The 12323-nt window shown below is 42.8% G+C and overlaps 1 protein-coding gene across 3 annotated transcripts in view; it reads right to left on the bottom strand.

Moving 5' to 3' along the window:
* The window catches only part of SGSM1 (small G protein signaling modulator 1), a 353611-nt gene that overhangs the window by 100766 nt on the left and 240522 nt on the right, over positions 1 to 12323 (bottom strand). For all 3 annotated transcript variants that reach the window (XR_015877719.1, XR_015877720.1, XM_088467888.1), the window contains exon 9: positions 7661 to 7785. Coding sequence is in view for 1 of the 3 variants with exons in the window: in XM_088467888.1 (XP_088324014.1) it covers positions 7661 to 7785 (125 nt within the window). In the remaining 2 variants the exon portion in view is untranslated. The remainder of the gene's footprint in view (positions 1 to 7660; positions 7786 to 12323) is intronic.

Genomic DNA, 12323 nt, shown 5'->3' with positions numbered 1-12323 from the left:
TTTGTTTTGCCAGGGCTTCCTGGGTCCTGTCTTTTTTGGTGCAAATCTCACTGAGGGCTGACCCTTGGCCTTGCCCTGCGGCCGAAACCCCCGAAAGGACGCCCTTCTCAGTTTAGACGAAGTTGCTGATGGCAAACCTGCCGTCTTTGAGGCTGCCATGGAGGATACAATTTTGTCCAATTCTGGACCAAAGAGAACACCCCCTGTGAATGGAAGGGATTCTAGGGCTTTTTTGGACCCGGCATCTGCCTTCCAATCCTTTAACCAGAGAATCCTACGTGCCACCACGGATTCCGCTGAAACCCTGGACGAAAGGATCCCTGTATCCAAGGCGGCATCCTCCAAATATGAGACCCCTTCTCTAATAAAGGAGATCATATCCAGTTGCTCCTTAGAGGCATCTGGTAAAGACTCCGTTAAAGTTTTGGCCCACTCCTCAATAGCTCTTGCTACCCAGGCAGTGGCCATAGCTGGGCGGGTGGCCATTCCTGCCAGCGAGAAAATTGATTTGAGACAAGTCTCCGGTCTCCTATCCGTGGCTTCCTTCAGCGAAACCACTGGGATTAACACAGTAGTACGTTTAATCAGCTGCGCCACATGTGCATCAACTGACGGTGGATTCTCCCACCTGGCACAGTCCTCTGCTGGAAAAGAATATAGAAGCGTCATTCTTTTAAAAGAATGGCTTTTCTTATCCGGACAGACCCATGCTTCCTCCATAAGTTCTGACAAATGTTCAGACTTTGGGAATTCTGCCTTAACCACCTTCTGGCGCTTGAACAGGGGGGCCTTCCTAAGTGGAGGATCCCCTTCCTCGATATTTAACACCGATTTTACAGCCCTTATTAGAAAGGGGACATCGGCTACTGGGAAATAATCATCACCCTCCTCGGAGCTAGACTCCTGTGCCTGCTCCTCCTCCTCGGAGGCACTGGAGTACTCACCCATGTGAGAAGGCAAATGACGCCTAGATTTAGGCTGCTTTGGTTTGACAGCCTGAGGCTGAAAAATCCCCGAGGATGATGCCATAACCCTACCAGCACCAGGGTCCATCCAAGGCGGCCACATCATGGGCATAGGATGCATCTGCTGAGGCAAACCCCCAAACCGGTGGTACCGGGGCAGCCAGCCGCTCCGCCACCTGAGCCATAACCTGAGAAAATGATGCCCAAGGTGGCTCAGGGCCTGTAACAGGCAAACTTAATTGGTGTGGTGGCTGTCTATAACAGTTCCCACAAAGCCCATTTTGTAGAAAGTCCTGTGGATACAGGATATCAGCAACGGGGCTCACGCCACCTGACCCTCAGACTCCTTAGACATGTCAACTATGCCAATGGTTCTGAGTGTATATGTGCTGCTTTCTACTCTCAGCCCACACACCTGTAGCAAGGGAAGGGGAGAGACAGTCACAGTATACAGGAATTACAGTTCTTTTACAGAAGAAACAGTATCCACAGACAACAATCACATGTCATGCATAAACACTTCTATGAGTCATACGCATATAAGCTCTCACTACCAACAATTAGCCAAGGCTTAGGTAGGATAGAGCCCTGTAAAACCTGAACCAGCAGTGGGAAAGGTATACAGGGAGACTGCCCAGCGTCCTGCAGCAACAGCGATCAGAGAGCAACTGACATACACGCTGGCTGTCTTATATGGAGGCTTGGAGGAGCAACCCACAATCACTGCGCCAGAGTACTGAACTAGCGTGTGGTTTGGGGAAGGGGCCGCCGGGGAAAGCGTACCTCCCCTATGCTGCTTGGACCTGCCCGGTAAACTGACCTGGCCGCCGCCACAAGCCCCCGGCTGGTCAGGAACATCATATCCCGGCGGTCTAGTGTAGGACAACAAGCCATATGCCTCCTGACTGCAGCGTGCCTCCGGCCAGTCTCACGGCCGGAGGCCGGACCGCCACGTGGTCCCAGCATCAGCGGCCACCGCAACCACCTGCTTACCTGCCATCCCCTTGATCCGGGTGCGGTCCAGGGCATGAGAGCCCCTGCCGAAGCCCTAGCCATGGACCTGCCAAGGCTAGCAGTGCGGCGCCAGATTAGGTAGTTGCAGCACGTGGCCGGTGCGCCTCCAATCAGGCGCGAGGCTGCTTCCAGGACAGCTCAGACCACCCGCTGAGATAAAACTCTCACAGATATCTCCTTGCTAAGTTCCCCTGCGTTAATTTCCACACTCCCCATACATTAGTATGGGGATGTGGAAATTGTGGTATTCATCAAATTCCAAAAATTATCAATTTTCGGAATTTGATGCAGTTACTATTGCATCTGTAGGCAGTGCTGCGCATGCGCTGGTTTTACAGATGTAACAGCGCATGCGCAGCACTGTTTCCAGATGCGATAAGGTAGTGTAGGCAGGGAAAAGTATCTATTTCCCGAAAAGCTGTCATCGCAATAATGACAGCTTTTCGGAATAGATACTTATGGAGAGGTGGAATGATGAATTCCACCTATAATTAGCTAGAACTCCATGAGAGTTCTAAAGCTAATTATCTCCAGAGAATTTTTAGGTTTAATGAATAGGCCCCACAATATGCTGCGTGCCGCTATAATACATTTACCACTAGGTCTCCCGATATCGAGCAGTGTGTGCATTCTCGATAATCTGTACACATTTCCTATGCTTTTTCCTGATTACCTCATCATCCTGGTGGGCGTACATATGCAAAATATTGAAATCTGAAAATTTACTTTTCTTTTTCAACAGAGCTAATTCCGCTCTGCCGCCGACACCATCAACGTGGACCAGAAGGCCATTTACGAGGGGGCTACACCCGAGGTAAAGTACAGCAATGCTTACTACTACAGTATACAGTAGTGTTCTTCTTACAGTACAGTACATTGTAGATTTGAACATTTTGCAATATACTGTACAGTACTATTTATTTGTGTTGTAATTACTGTACCTTTCTCTTTTTTTTCCACAGAACAAGTACTTTGGGTGATAGCCTTCTTCCGTTGAATAATACATCTGTTGGTGGATCGTTTTTTAAATTTTATTTTACAGTTTATTTAATTTAATATTTTTTTGTTATTTAATAAAAAATTGTTGTTGTACATCCTGTTGTTTATTTTTCTATTTTATAGTACAGTAGAGAAAGTTCTAGCAAATGGCGGGTCTAGTATGCCTGAAAAAAGAAGAAGAGATGATTGGAGTCCAGGGATGGAGAGCAGAGAGGTGAAGAGAACATGAGCAGGGAGCTTACACTGTAAGCTCTCTGCTCATGGCAGGCTATTCTCATGCCGCGACTTAGAAGCCTGTATGGCATGCTATGAGCAAAGATGTAGCAGGACATATCTATAACTGACAAATGAACCCTGCAACAGGACTGGAAAGCTTTCATCCTACTTATGACATGGTCTGACCATACCCCCCTTAGCCTAGAGTGGGCTGTAGGGACCCCCTGTATGTCCCCTAGACCTTGGCGATTGGGTGCAATATTGAAGCTAAACAAGCCCCCTCTCATGCTCTTACCACATACTTAGATACTAATGCACCTGCAGATACCTACACTTTCAATTTCTGGTGTGCTCTAAAAGCAGTTTTTAGAGGTACTGCCATTCAATCCGCTGCACGGCTTAAGAAGGCTAATTTACAACATCAAGTTCAGTTGGAGGCTCACATAGTTAATTTAGAAGAATGTCAAACTTTCCCCACAAAGTGCAGCTATCCTCAAAGAATTACTTAGGCATGGGATGAATGGAATGTCTATACAGTTCCTTTCATTAGATGCTATTGCTACGTTGATTCCTGATTTGAGTTTTGAAATGTGGAAGTGTTCTGGTGTATGAACTCTGGGTGACATAATAAGTAATGGTGTACTGCTATCGTTAGCACGCATTCAGAAACAGTTTTCTATTTCCCTTTGAGATTTGTAGAAGTACTTACAATTACGTCACTGGTTACAGAGCCTCCATATGAGTTTGTTGCTTTTATTCGCCACCCTAAAATATATTATGGAGAATATTTTTTCAGTCGAGTCTAAGAAGGGTATTTCTCAGTGGTACGGTTTGCTACTGGGCACCACGAAACCCAGTTCATTTCCGGCCTTATTAAAATGGGAAGCGAATCTTTCTAATTCTCTTACAGAAGATGATTGGAGCTCTATATTCCACATGTGTTTTACCTTTTAAAATTGTATCTTACATACTGAGATGTTTTATAAACTTATCTATCAGGTATATTGACCCCTGATAGGTTGCATAAAATATGGCCTTCTATTTTTATTCACTGCTGGAGAAATTGTGGTCAGGTGGAAGACCTTTACCATGTTTTCTGGGCATGTCCAAAGCTTAGACAGTTTTTGGGTTAATCTCTAAAGTAACTAGGACTTCCATAACCCCAGATGCTCTTTCATTATTTCATTTTCACCAGGGTGACAACTTCTGGAGACAGGTATGTGATGGGGCATATCTTAATCCCCACCAAGTCCTCATTGCTTACCATTGGCGTTCGGACGACTTACCAAACCTTTCCGCTATAGAAAATAAAGTACAAACTCATCGTGATTTTGAGACGGCGGGAGTCTCCTATTCTTCTTCAGCTACTAATCCGTTAATGAAGTGGTTAGGGTGGAGCAATTATACAGCAGATTCTAGAACAGCTAAAGGCACAGTGCTTAGGGGTCGGGTTTAAGTCTCAAATCTGTGTATTATTATTATTACCTATGTGTATCGTTTCTTAAATATTTGTAACCATTCGCAGTATATCACCAATGTGTACCCTTACCATTGCAATCCAGACTGCAAACCAGCTGATAGTAAGTATTGATCCATGGTCACCTGTACCTTCAAGGATCAATACTTACTATCAGCTACTATGGTTTGCAGTCTGGATTGCAGTCTTGTGTTTCCTGCTGCCAGGACATCACCACCCCACACTGAGAACCGGAACTTACATTACTGACGTTCGTCTGACTGCCGAACCATTACACAGACCCCTCATTCACAGCATCAAGGCTCCTATTGGGGTGAACATACTGTGTGCGGTAGATCACTGCTGTATACTGGTTACGGATGTAACATCAGCTGCATGTTTTCAGTGACGGTACTTTTTTTGGTGAGTGTTATCCTGTCCTGCAGGTGATTTGCACTAAAAAACTCAAGCTAACTCTGCCCATCTCTCATGCTGGCTTATGGGGGGCATCCACTAGACGATTTTATCCCTGTCCAACCTCTTAACGATTTTCCCTTGAAGTTTCCCTTGAAATATGATCTTCCACTCTGAACAATTTGCAAAAGATTTGCAAACGATTTGCAAAAGATCTAACAATAAACTATGTTGTTTTAATCTGTGATTGAGAGCTTTCAGCTATAGTGGGCAGATAGTGGTTCATCGTTTGATCGTTCAGCGTGAACGATGTGTAAACGATTTGTAAGCAATCAAGTGAAATTGACCTGCATGTTCAGTCGATGGAGGAGACGATCAAACGACCAGCGGGAGCGTGCATCGTACATCGTTAGAAACAATTACTGCACGATTTGCAAACGATGTTCAAACGATGTTTGAACGATTATCGAACGATTTTATCATTATCGTTCAACTTTATCGTCTAGTGGATAACCCCCATTAGAGCAGTACTCAGTGACAAAGGGACTGTTAAAACTGAACTTAATCAGGCTCAGTGTTTAAACTAGCTCTAAGGCATTGCAAGTTATTGCTACTGTGTTACATATCATCAAGGAAATTTTCTGATACTAAAGTTACTTTTCAGAGCCCTAACTACAGATTTTGGTGCTCTGTGCCAGAAAGAGCTTTGGTGCCCCCCCAACTCCGCGCCCCCCTCCCTTATATGGTAAACAGGGACAGTGTGCAGGTCAAAAAAGGGGCATGGTCTCATAGGGTAAGGGCCACACTATAGTATCCCCAATTGACATTACGCCACACACTAGTGCCCCTTATTCACACTACGCTACAAAGTATTGTCTCTCTTATACACGTTAAGCTAAACAATAGTAGTAGCTAAACATACAGTAGCAATGCCCCTTACACTTTATGACCACATGGTAGTAATGCACCTTACAAATTATGCCCACATCACAAGTTCCCCCCCATTAAACATTACGCCACACAGTACAAAGCCCCCCCCTTATACATTATGCCACACAGTACAAATTTGCGCTGTACTGTGTATTAGTAGCGGTGTGCCCGGCAAAGAAGGAGCCGGGCACACTGCTATTATTATACATTGCAGCAGGCTGCTGCGGTACAGGAGAGGCGAGCTAGATGGTGTGATCGTGGGTAGAGGCGGCCGGTTCCGCACCACCCTAGTGACGGCCCTGTTTACAAGAGACTGTATCTAATTACATTTCTTTGCACATTACACTTACTGGAATAACAGAAAAAGAAAAATCTTATGTATTTTATACCCTTGTAGGGAGTTTATTTGAATGTATTTTATGTAATTTACTAATTAACTATATTTTTAAATTGCTTTACACTCCCAAAAAGTGATATATGATATGTTAATTAAATTATTTGTCTATATATTTTTATGTTCTGTGTGATCTTATGTGTCGAGTGTGGCAACATGTATTTTCTTTGTGTACCTGGTCTTTGAATGGAATGGCTTGGCTGCTGATGCATTATTTAATTAGGTAGACTTTAGGAGCGCTGGGATTTGTCGTCTTCCTATTTTATGGTTTGTTTATTATACCCTCTAAACAAACCAGATTTTCCATTTAGCGCTATCAAGGCAGTCAGATCTTCATTGTACAGAAAAGGGAATTAAAAATTCCAATGTCAGGTTGATATGGAAAAAAAACAACCATACTCACCAACCAAATCTGTCATACTCGGTGACCAGATCCATGTATGGATACTGTAGGTTCTCCTCACATTTTGTGCCCTATGTCATTTGTTAGGCAAGGTGGGAGGCAAACTCTGCTCTCACTGCCAAACTTGCTTTTACAGATGAAGATGTAGAGTAGTGATAGATAGATAAAGTGTTTCCCAACCTCAGCGTCAAGGCACACTAACAGTCCAGGTTTTAGTGACATCCATGCTTGAGCACAGATGGTTAAATCAAAATATCTGATGTACTAATTAAGACACAATGTGCTCAAGTATGGCTATTCTTAAACCCTGGAATGTTAATGTGCCTTGAGGACTGTGGTTGGGAACCTGTGAGATAGATAGGTAATATAGATATATAGATAGATCTAAGATTCCTCTGGAATTGCTATTATTGGACTTAACAGTGTACATTCAAAATAAATTATAATAATCTACATTAGTTACCTGTGCACCAGGTATCAGAAAAGTCCCCTAGTAAATTTATTTTTAAACACACATAACTTGAGTTCTGTCAGGAAGGTAAATGCTTTCTGTGTGTTACATGGCGAACTATATCAGAGAGGGCAGTGAGAAACATAATTGCTCATGAGCAAGAGTCGTAGTACACTGCCTTAGGCAGCAACATACAATATGTATTAAATTAGTTTGGTGTTCAGACGTAAATCTGCCAGTTTGTAAAATCTGGAACTCTTACTTTCCATTCCCTATTAAACTGAGTGATCATTACAATTGGCTCACATACTATGGTTATATTTCATTACATAAAATATTTTCACTTTCGCATCATCTAAACAAATATATTTGCTACAAAATGTTAATAACCACAAATAACCAAATAAAAAGCAATTACCTTTTCTCATAATCTAAATCTCCCACAGAGCCATTCATAAGTTGGTTTGGTGTCCATTTTAAGGTCATGATATCTGCAGTTTGATGAAGTGACAAGTATCCTGGGATAGCTTCCATGTCATCTCTCTAACCATAGAATGAACAGAGATAAGGTTAGAAAAAATCATCCCAATTTCTCCCATATGAAGGATAAGAACCATGAGCTAACTAAACTCTACCTGGCATAGAAGATAAAGGTTTTTCCACTGTCAGTAACGGACTAAGGGCCTGATTCAGAGCCGCTCACTGTTTGCAAGCGCTTGCTCTGAATCAGGGCGGGGATTTATTTATTTTTGTGGCCTCCAGGCCACTCGCTAAGCTGTGGGTGACCAACCACAGCTTTTTTGAGAGTGGCCTGGCGATGGTCGTGATTATCGCGACCATCGGACTTGCGAGGAGACCCTGTGGTAGGGTCTCAGCTCTCGCAAGCCCGAGTGGACTTCCTGCTCTAATAGAGCAGGAAGTCCCTTACTGACATCACGAGTGATGTCAGTAGGTCCGCCCACAAACACCAGGCGTCCCTATGTTGTTTTAACTTCCCTTGTAATGCAAATATCTGACCTCTGTTTATTGAGCAATACATTTCCTTTCATTTGATATATGAATCATTGCACTGCATGAAGTGTAACAGTTTTTATAAGCATTCGAAGTTGAAAAACATTCAAATTGTGTCCGCAATCCAGAATGAACTCTTGCTTTTTTCTTTGTATGACAAATATGAATAATGTGGTGAGTGGGGAATGTCCTGCAATTATACCATCACACCAAGAAAAAAATCACCCAAGAAAGATGGACAATTGGCCTATTATTAGTGAATGTCACAAAAATTAATTTTTTTGATAAAATGATTTGAACAAAATCAGAGATTGCAAACATCATATAAAATGGTGTCAAACCCACGCCTTTGTTCGGTAGGTGTTAAACAACCACCTACACCCCTAAGGGTATGAGTTCATTGGTGCGACCACATATATGGCAAATGGATAAAGCATATATATATATATATATATATATATATATATATATATATATATATATATACATACACACACACATACATATATTTTTTTTGTTATATTAATGCCTGTTTGGAGAGATAATGTAAAAATGTATAGAATATACTGTTAGGAAGTATGTGTATGATTTATATTGTCTGTTGTTAAATGCTTTGATGAACTACTAAAAATTGGCTGCAGTAATGTGACCTGCACTTTTTAAAATTATTTTATATGATATATTTGTTTTTAGAAGTGTTTATAGTCGAATGCTGTAGTCAGTGTAATTAAATTATAAAATTTAAACTTAGCGGTTTGGTTGAATGAACAACCTGGCTTGTATAAAAGGGAAGAAGGAAAAAAGTAGGGCTAGTAGCTGGGGCACTCTTGATTAACATATGTAGTTTAAATGCATGGGAGAATGGCATAATCACATTCACAGTTTTCAATAAGTCATATCTACGTGGCTGGTTACTAACTTGCATGACATTGATATTATAAATCACTAGTGATATCAGATGAACCTAGTAAACCTCATAGCAAAGTGGCATGAAAACCTGCTCAATGTACAATACCATTCCCATTGATGTAAGGGCTGGGAGTCCGGTCCGTACATTGACTGATTCTCCCAACAATATAAAGAGTTCCTGAAGGCGCGCGTTCCACCCGGCTGAGGGCTTGTTCACCTCATGCATACTTAGTAACAGATGGCCGCTACTTTAAATAGATATATCAGACACTCCTCCCGTAATTTTCCGGATACCACTGGGTAGTGAAGGGTTGCCGGGGAGATAAGCCACGCCCATCACCCCAGTCGTAAGTGGTCATGTGGCCGGACCTCAGGAACTCTTTATATTGTTGGGAGAATCAGTCAATGCACGTAGATATGACTTATTGAAAACTGTGAATGTGATTATGCCATTCTTCTATGCACTCTACTAATGGAAAACATGCTATGTTCTCTGTGCATGTCATGCCATTAATGATACTTAACCACTGAATATTGAAATTTTTGGGAAACCGTGGATACATTACCATTTTGATTGTGATTGTTGGATACTGAATACTATATGTAATTAACAAGCTACGTTAAATATGATGAACATTTTGTGATGCCACGGTTTCTATGAGCATACGGTGATTTAACCTTGTTTGGTGAGGACTTGTACTTGGGTATGTAATACCAACCCTATAAATTATTGGATGATATCCTGTTACTAATACTCCTCTACCTTGTGTTACACGTTATATGAGCTTGTATTATATGTGTATATATATATGTACATACCAATTAAGCATTAAAACAATTACTTACGTGTAACAATCAAGGTGTGCTCATGCGTCACCTTTCTTTGAACACTGTATTTTAATAATACAAAGGACTATTCATGGTAGTCCTACATTTATGACTATGTCCTTGCTCTGACCTGTGCTGCTGTGATTTACCTTTCCCTATTTAATACCCCTACAGCCATACATCACTAGATTGCCCAATCTTGTTTGATCTTGGAAGCTAAACTGTGATAGGCCTGGTCAATACCTGGATGGGAGACCTCTAGGGAATACCAGGTGAAGTAGGTTTAAAGAGGATAATTGGGATTTGCATGCACTGGCAGAGCACCATAGTCATGCTCTTGTTCATCATTTATGTTTATTACTAATTACTTCCAACTAAAACCCATTCATACCCATTGAAATTGAGAATTTATAAATATTTCGCCAGAGGATTTCCTCAAATCTTTATTTTCAACAAACAATGTTTGCATAATTTCTAGCAACCCTGTTTGGGTATACGGTACCGTATTATTTTATTGATGCATATTAAAAGTTAAATTTTAAACTACATATGTTAATCAAGAGTGCACCAGCGACTAGCCCTACTTTTTTCCTTTTTGCATATAGCTTACTGGGCTTTGGGAGCACCATCAACAGTTTTTGATTATATAATTTATACACTATAATCGATGGTTGGTCTTTACTAATGAATCTAATAGGTTCTATGCAGAACTTCTTCCTTTTGTATAAAAAGGAGCCAGAGGAGAGGTTGGACACACCCCCTGATGTCTATCCAATGACGAAATGCATTGGGCGTGGCTTAGGACGTGAGACGTTGTGAAGTCACCCGCTGGATACTATCCGGAACTGCATCAGGGATTTATTGCATATATGGAAGTTTTTTGTTTTTTATAGAAACATTGAATTTGACGGCAGATAAGAACCACTTGGCCCATCTACCCCATTTTTAAACATATTGTTACCTCAACCCATATTGATCCTTACTTCTTCTGAAGGATATCCTTATGTCTATCCCATGCATGTTTAAATTGCTCTACTGTCTTAGCCTCTACCACATCTGATGGGAGGCTATTCCACTTGTTCACTACCCTTTCTGTGAAGTAATTTTTCCTCAAATTTCCCCTAAACCTACCACCCTCCAGTTTCAGAACATGTCCTCTTGTTCTAATACTTCTCTTTCTTTGAAGAATGTCCCCTTCCTTTACCTTGTTAAAACTCTTTATATATTGAATGTTTCTATCATGTCCCCCCTTTGCCGTCTCTGCTCCAAACTATGCATATTAAGATCTTTTAGTCTTTCCTGGTACGTTTTGTGGTGCAGACCTTGCAACATTTTAGTTGCCCATCTTTGTACAGTCTCTAAAGTATTAATATCCTTCTGTAGATATGGCCTCCAGAACTGAACACAGTGGCCCTGATTCAGAGCCGGATGCTCTGACAGAGCGCTCGCTCTGAATCAGAGCCGTCCTTCTCTTTTTTTAGAGCGGCCTCCTGGTCGCTCGTATAGCTGTGGGTGACCACCCACAGCTATAGCGAGCGGCCAGGAAGATGGTCGCGATGGTCAAGACCATCACGACCATCGGGCTTGCGACGAGACCCTTGTGGTAGGGTCTCGTTGCCGCAAGCCCTGGAGTGCTTTTGGCTCTATCAGAGCCGAAAGCACTCCCACTGACATCACTTGTGATGTCAGTGGGGCCGGCCCCAGACGGTAGGCGTTCCCATGGCCACTGACCATCGACAGCACGCCCCATTTGTATCTGGGTCTCGCGCATGCGCACGACGGAGCCGGGTCCGTTGTGCGCATGCGCACTGGGCCAACATCGACCCGCTTGCGATCGCTCAGCGCTCGCGAGCGGGTCTGAATCAGACCCAGTATTCGAGATGAGGACGTACCAATGACCTATACAGTGGTATTATCACTTCTTTCTTTCTGCTACTGATTCCTCTCCCTATGCAACCAAGCATCTGACTTGCCTTCCTCATTGCTTTGTTACAATGTTTGCTTACCTTTAAGTCACCTGTTTTTATATATACGGTATATATGAAACAGTTGGAAGCCGGGGGACGCAATGCCGACCGCCTGCTTGATCCCGGCAATGGTTAATTGACAGGTGTTGAAATATCGACGCCTGTCATTTTACCTATGCCAGGAGACCGGCGCCCCGGCATCCGGACCGAAGGGATGCCGGGCGCGGACAGCCGTGCGAGGGGGTGAGAGTTAAGTTTAGGGTTCCCGGGGTGGACTTAGGGTTAGGCACCCCCCGTGTGTTTAGGGTTAGGCTAGGGGAAGGGAGGGTTAGGGTTAGGCACCCCCGGGAGGAGGTTAGGGTTAGG

The sequence above is a fragment of the Taudactylus pleione genome, unplaced genomic scaffold (genome assembly GCF_031769625.1).
Source record: "Taudactylus pleione unplaced genomic scaffold, aTauple2 ptg000078l, whole genome shotgun sequence".
Lineage (NCBI taxonomy): Eukaryota > Metazoa > Chordata > Amphibia > Anura > Myobatrachidae > Taudactylus > Taudactylus pleione.
Note: the sequence above shows the minus strand (reverse complement) of the source record. Positions and strands in the feature narration are given on the sequence as shown.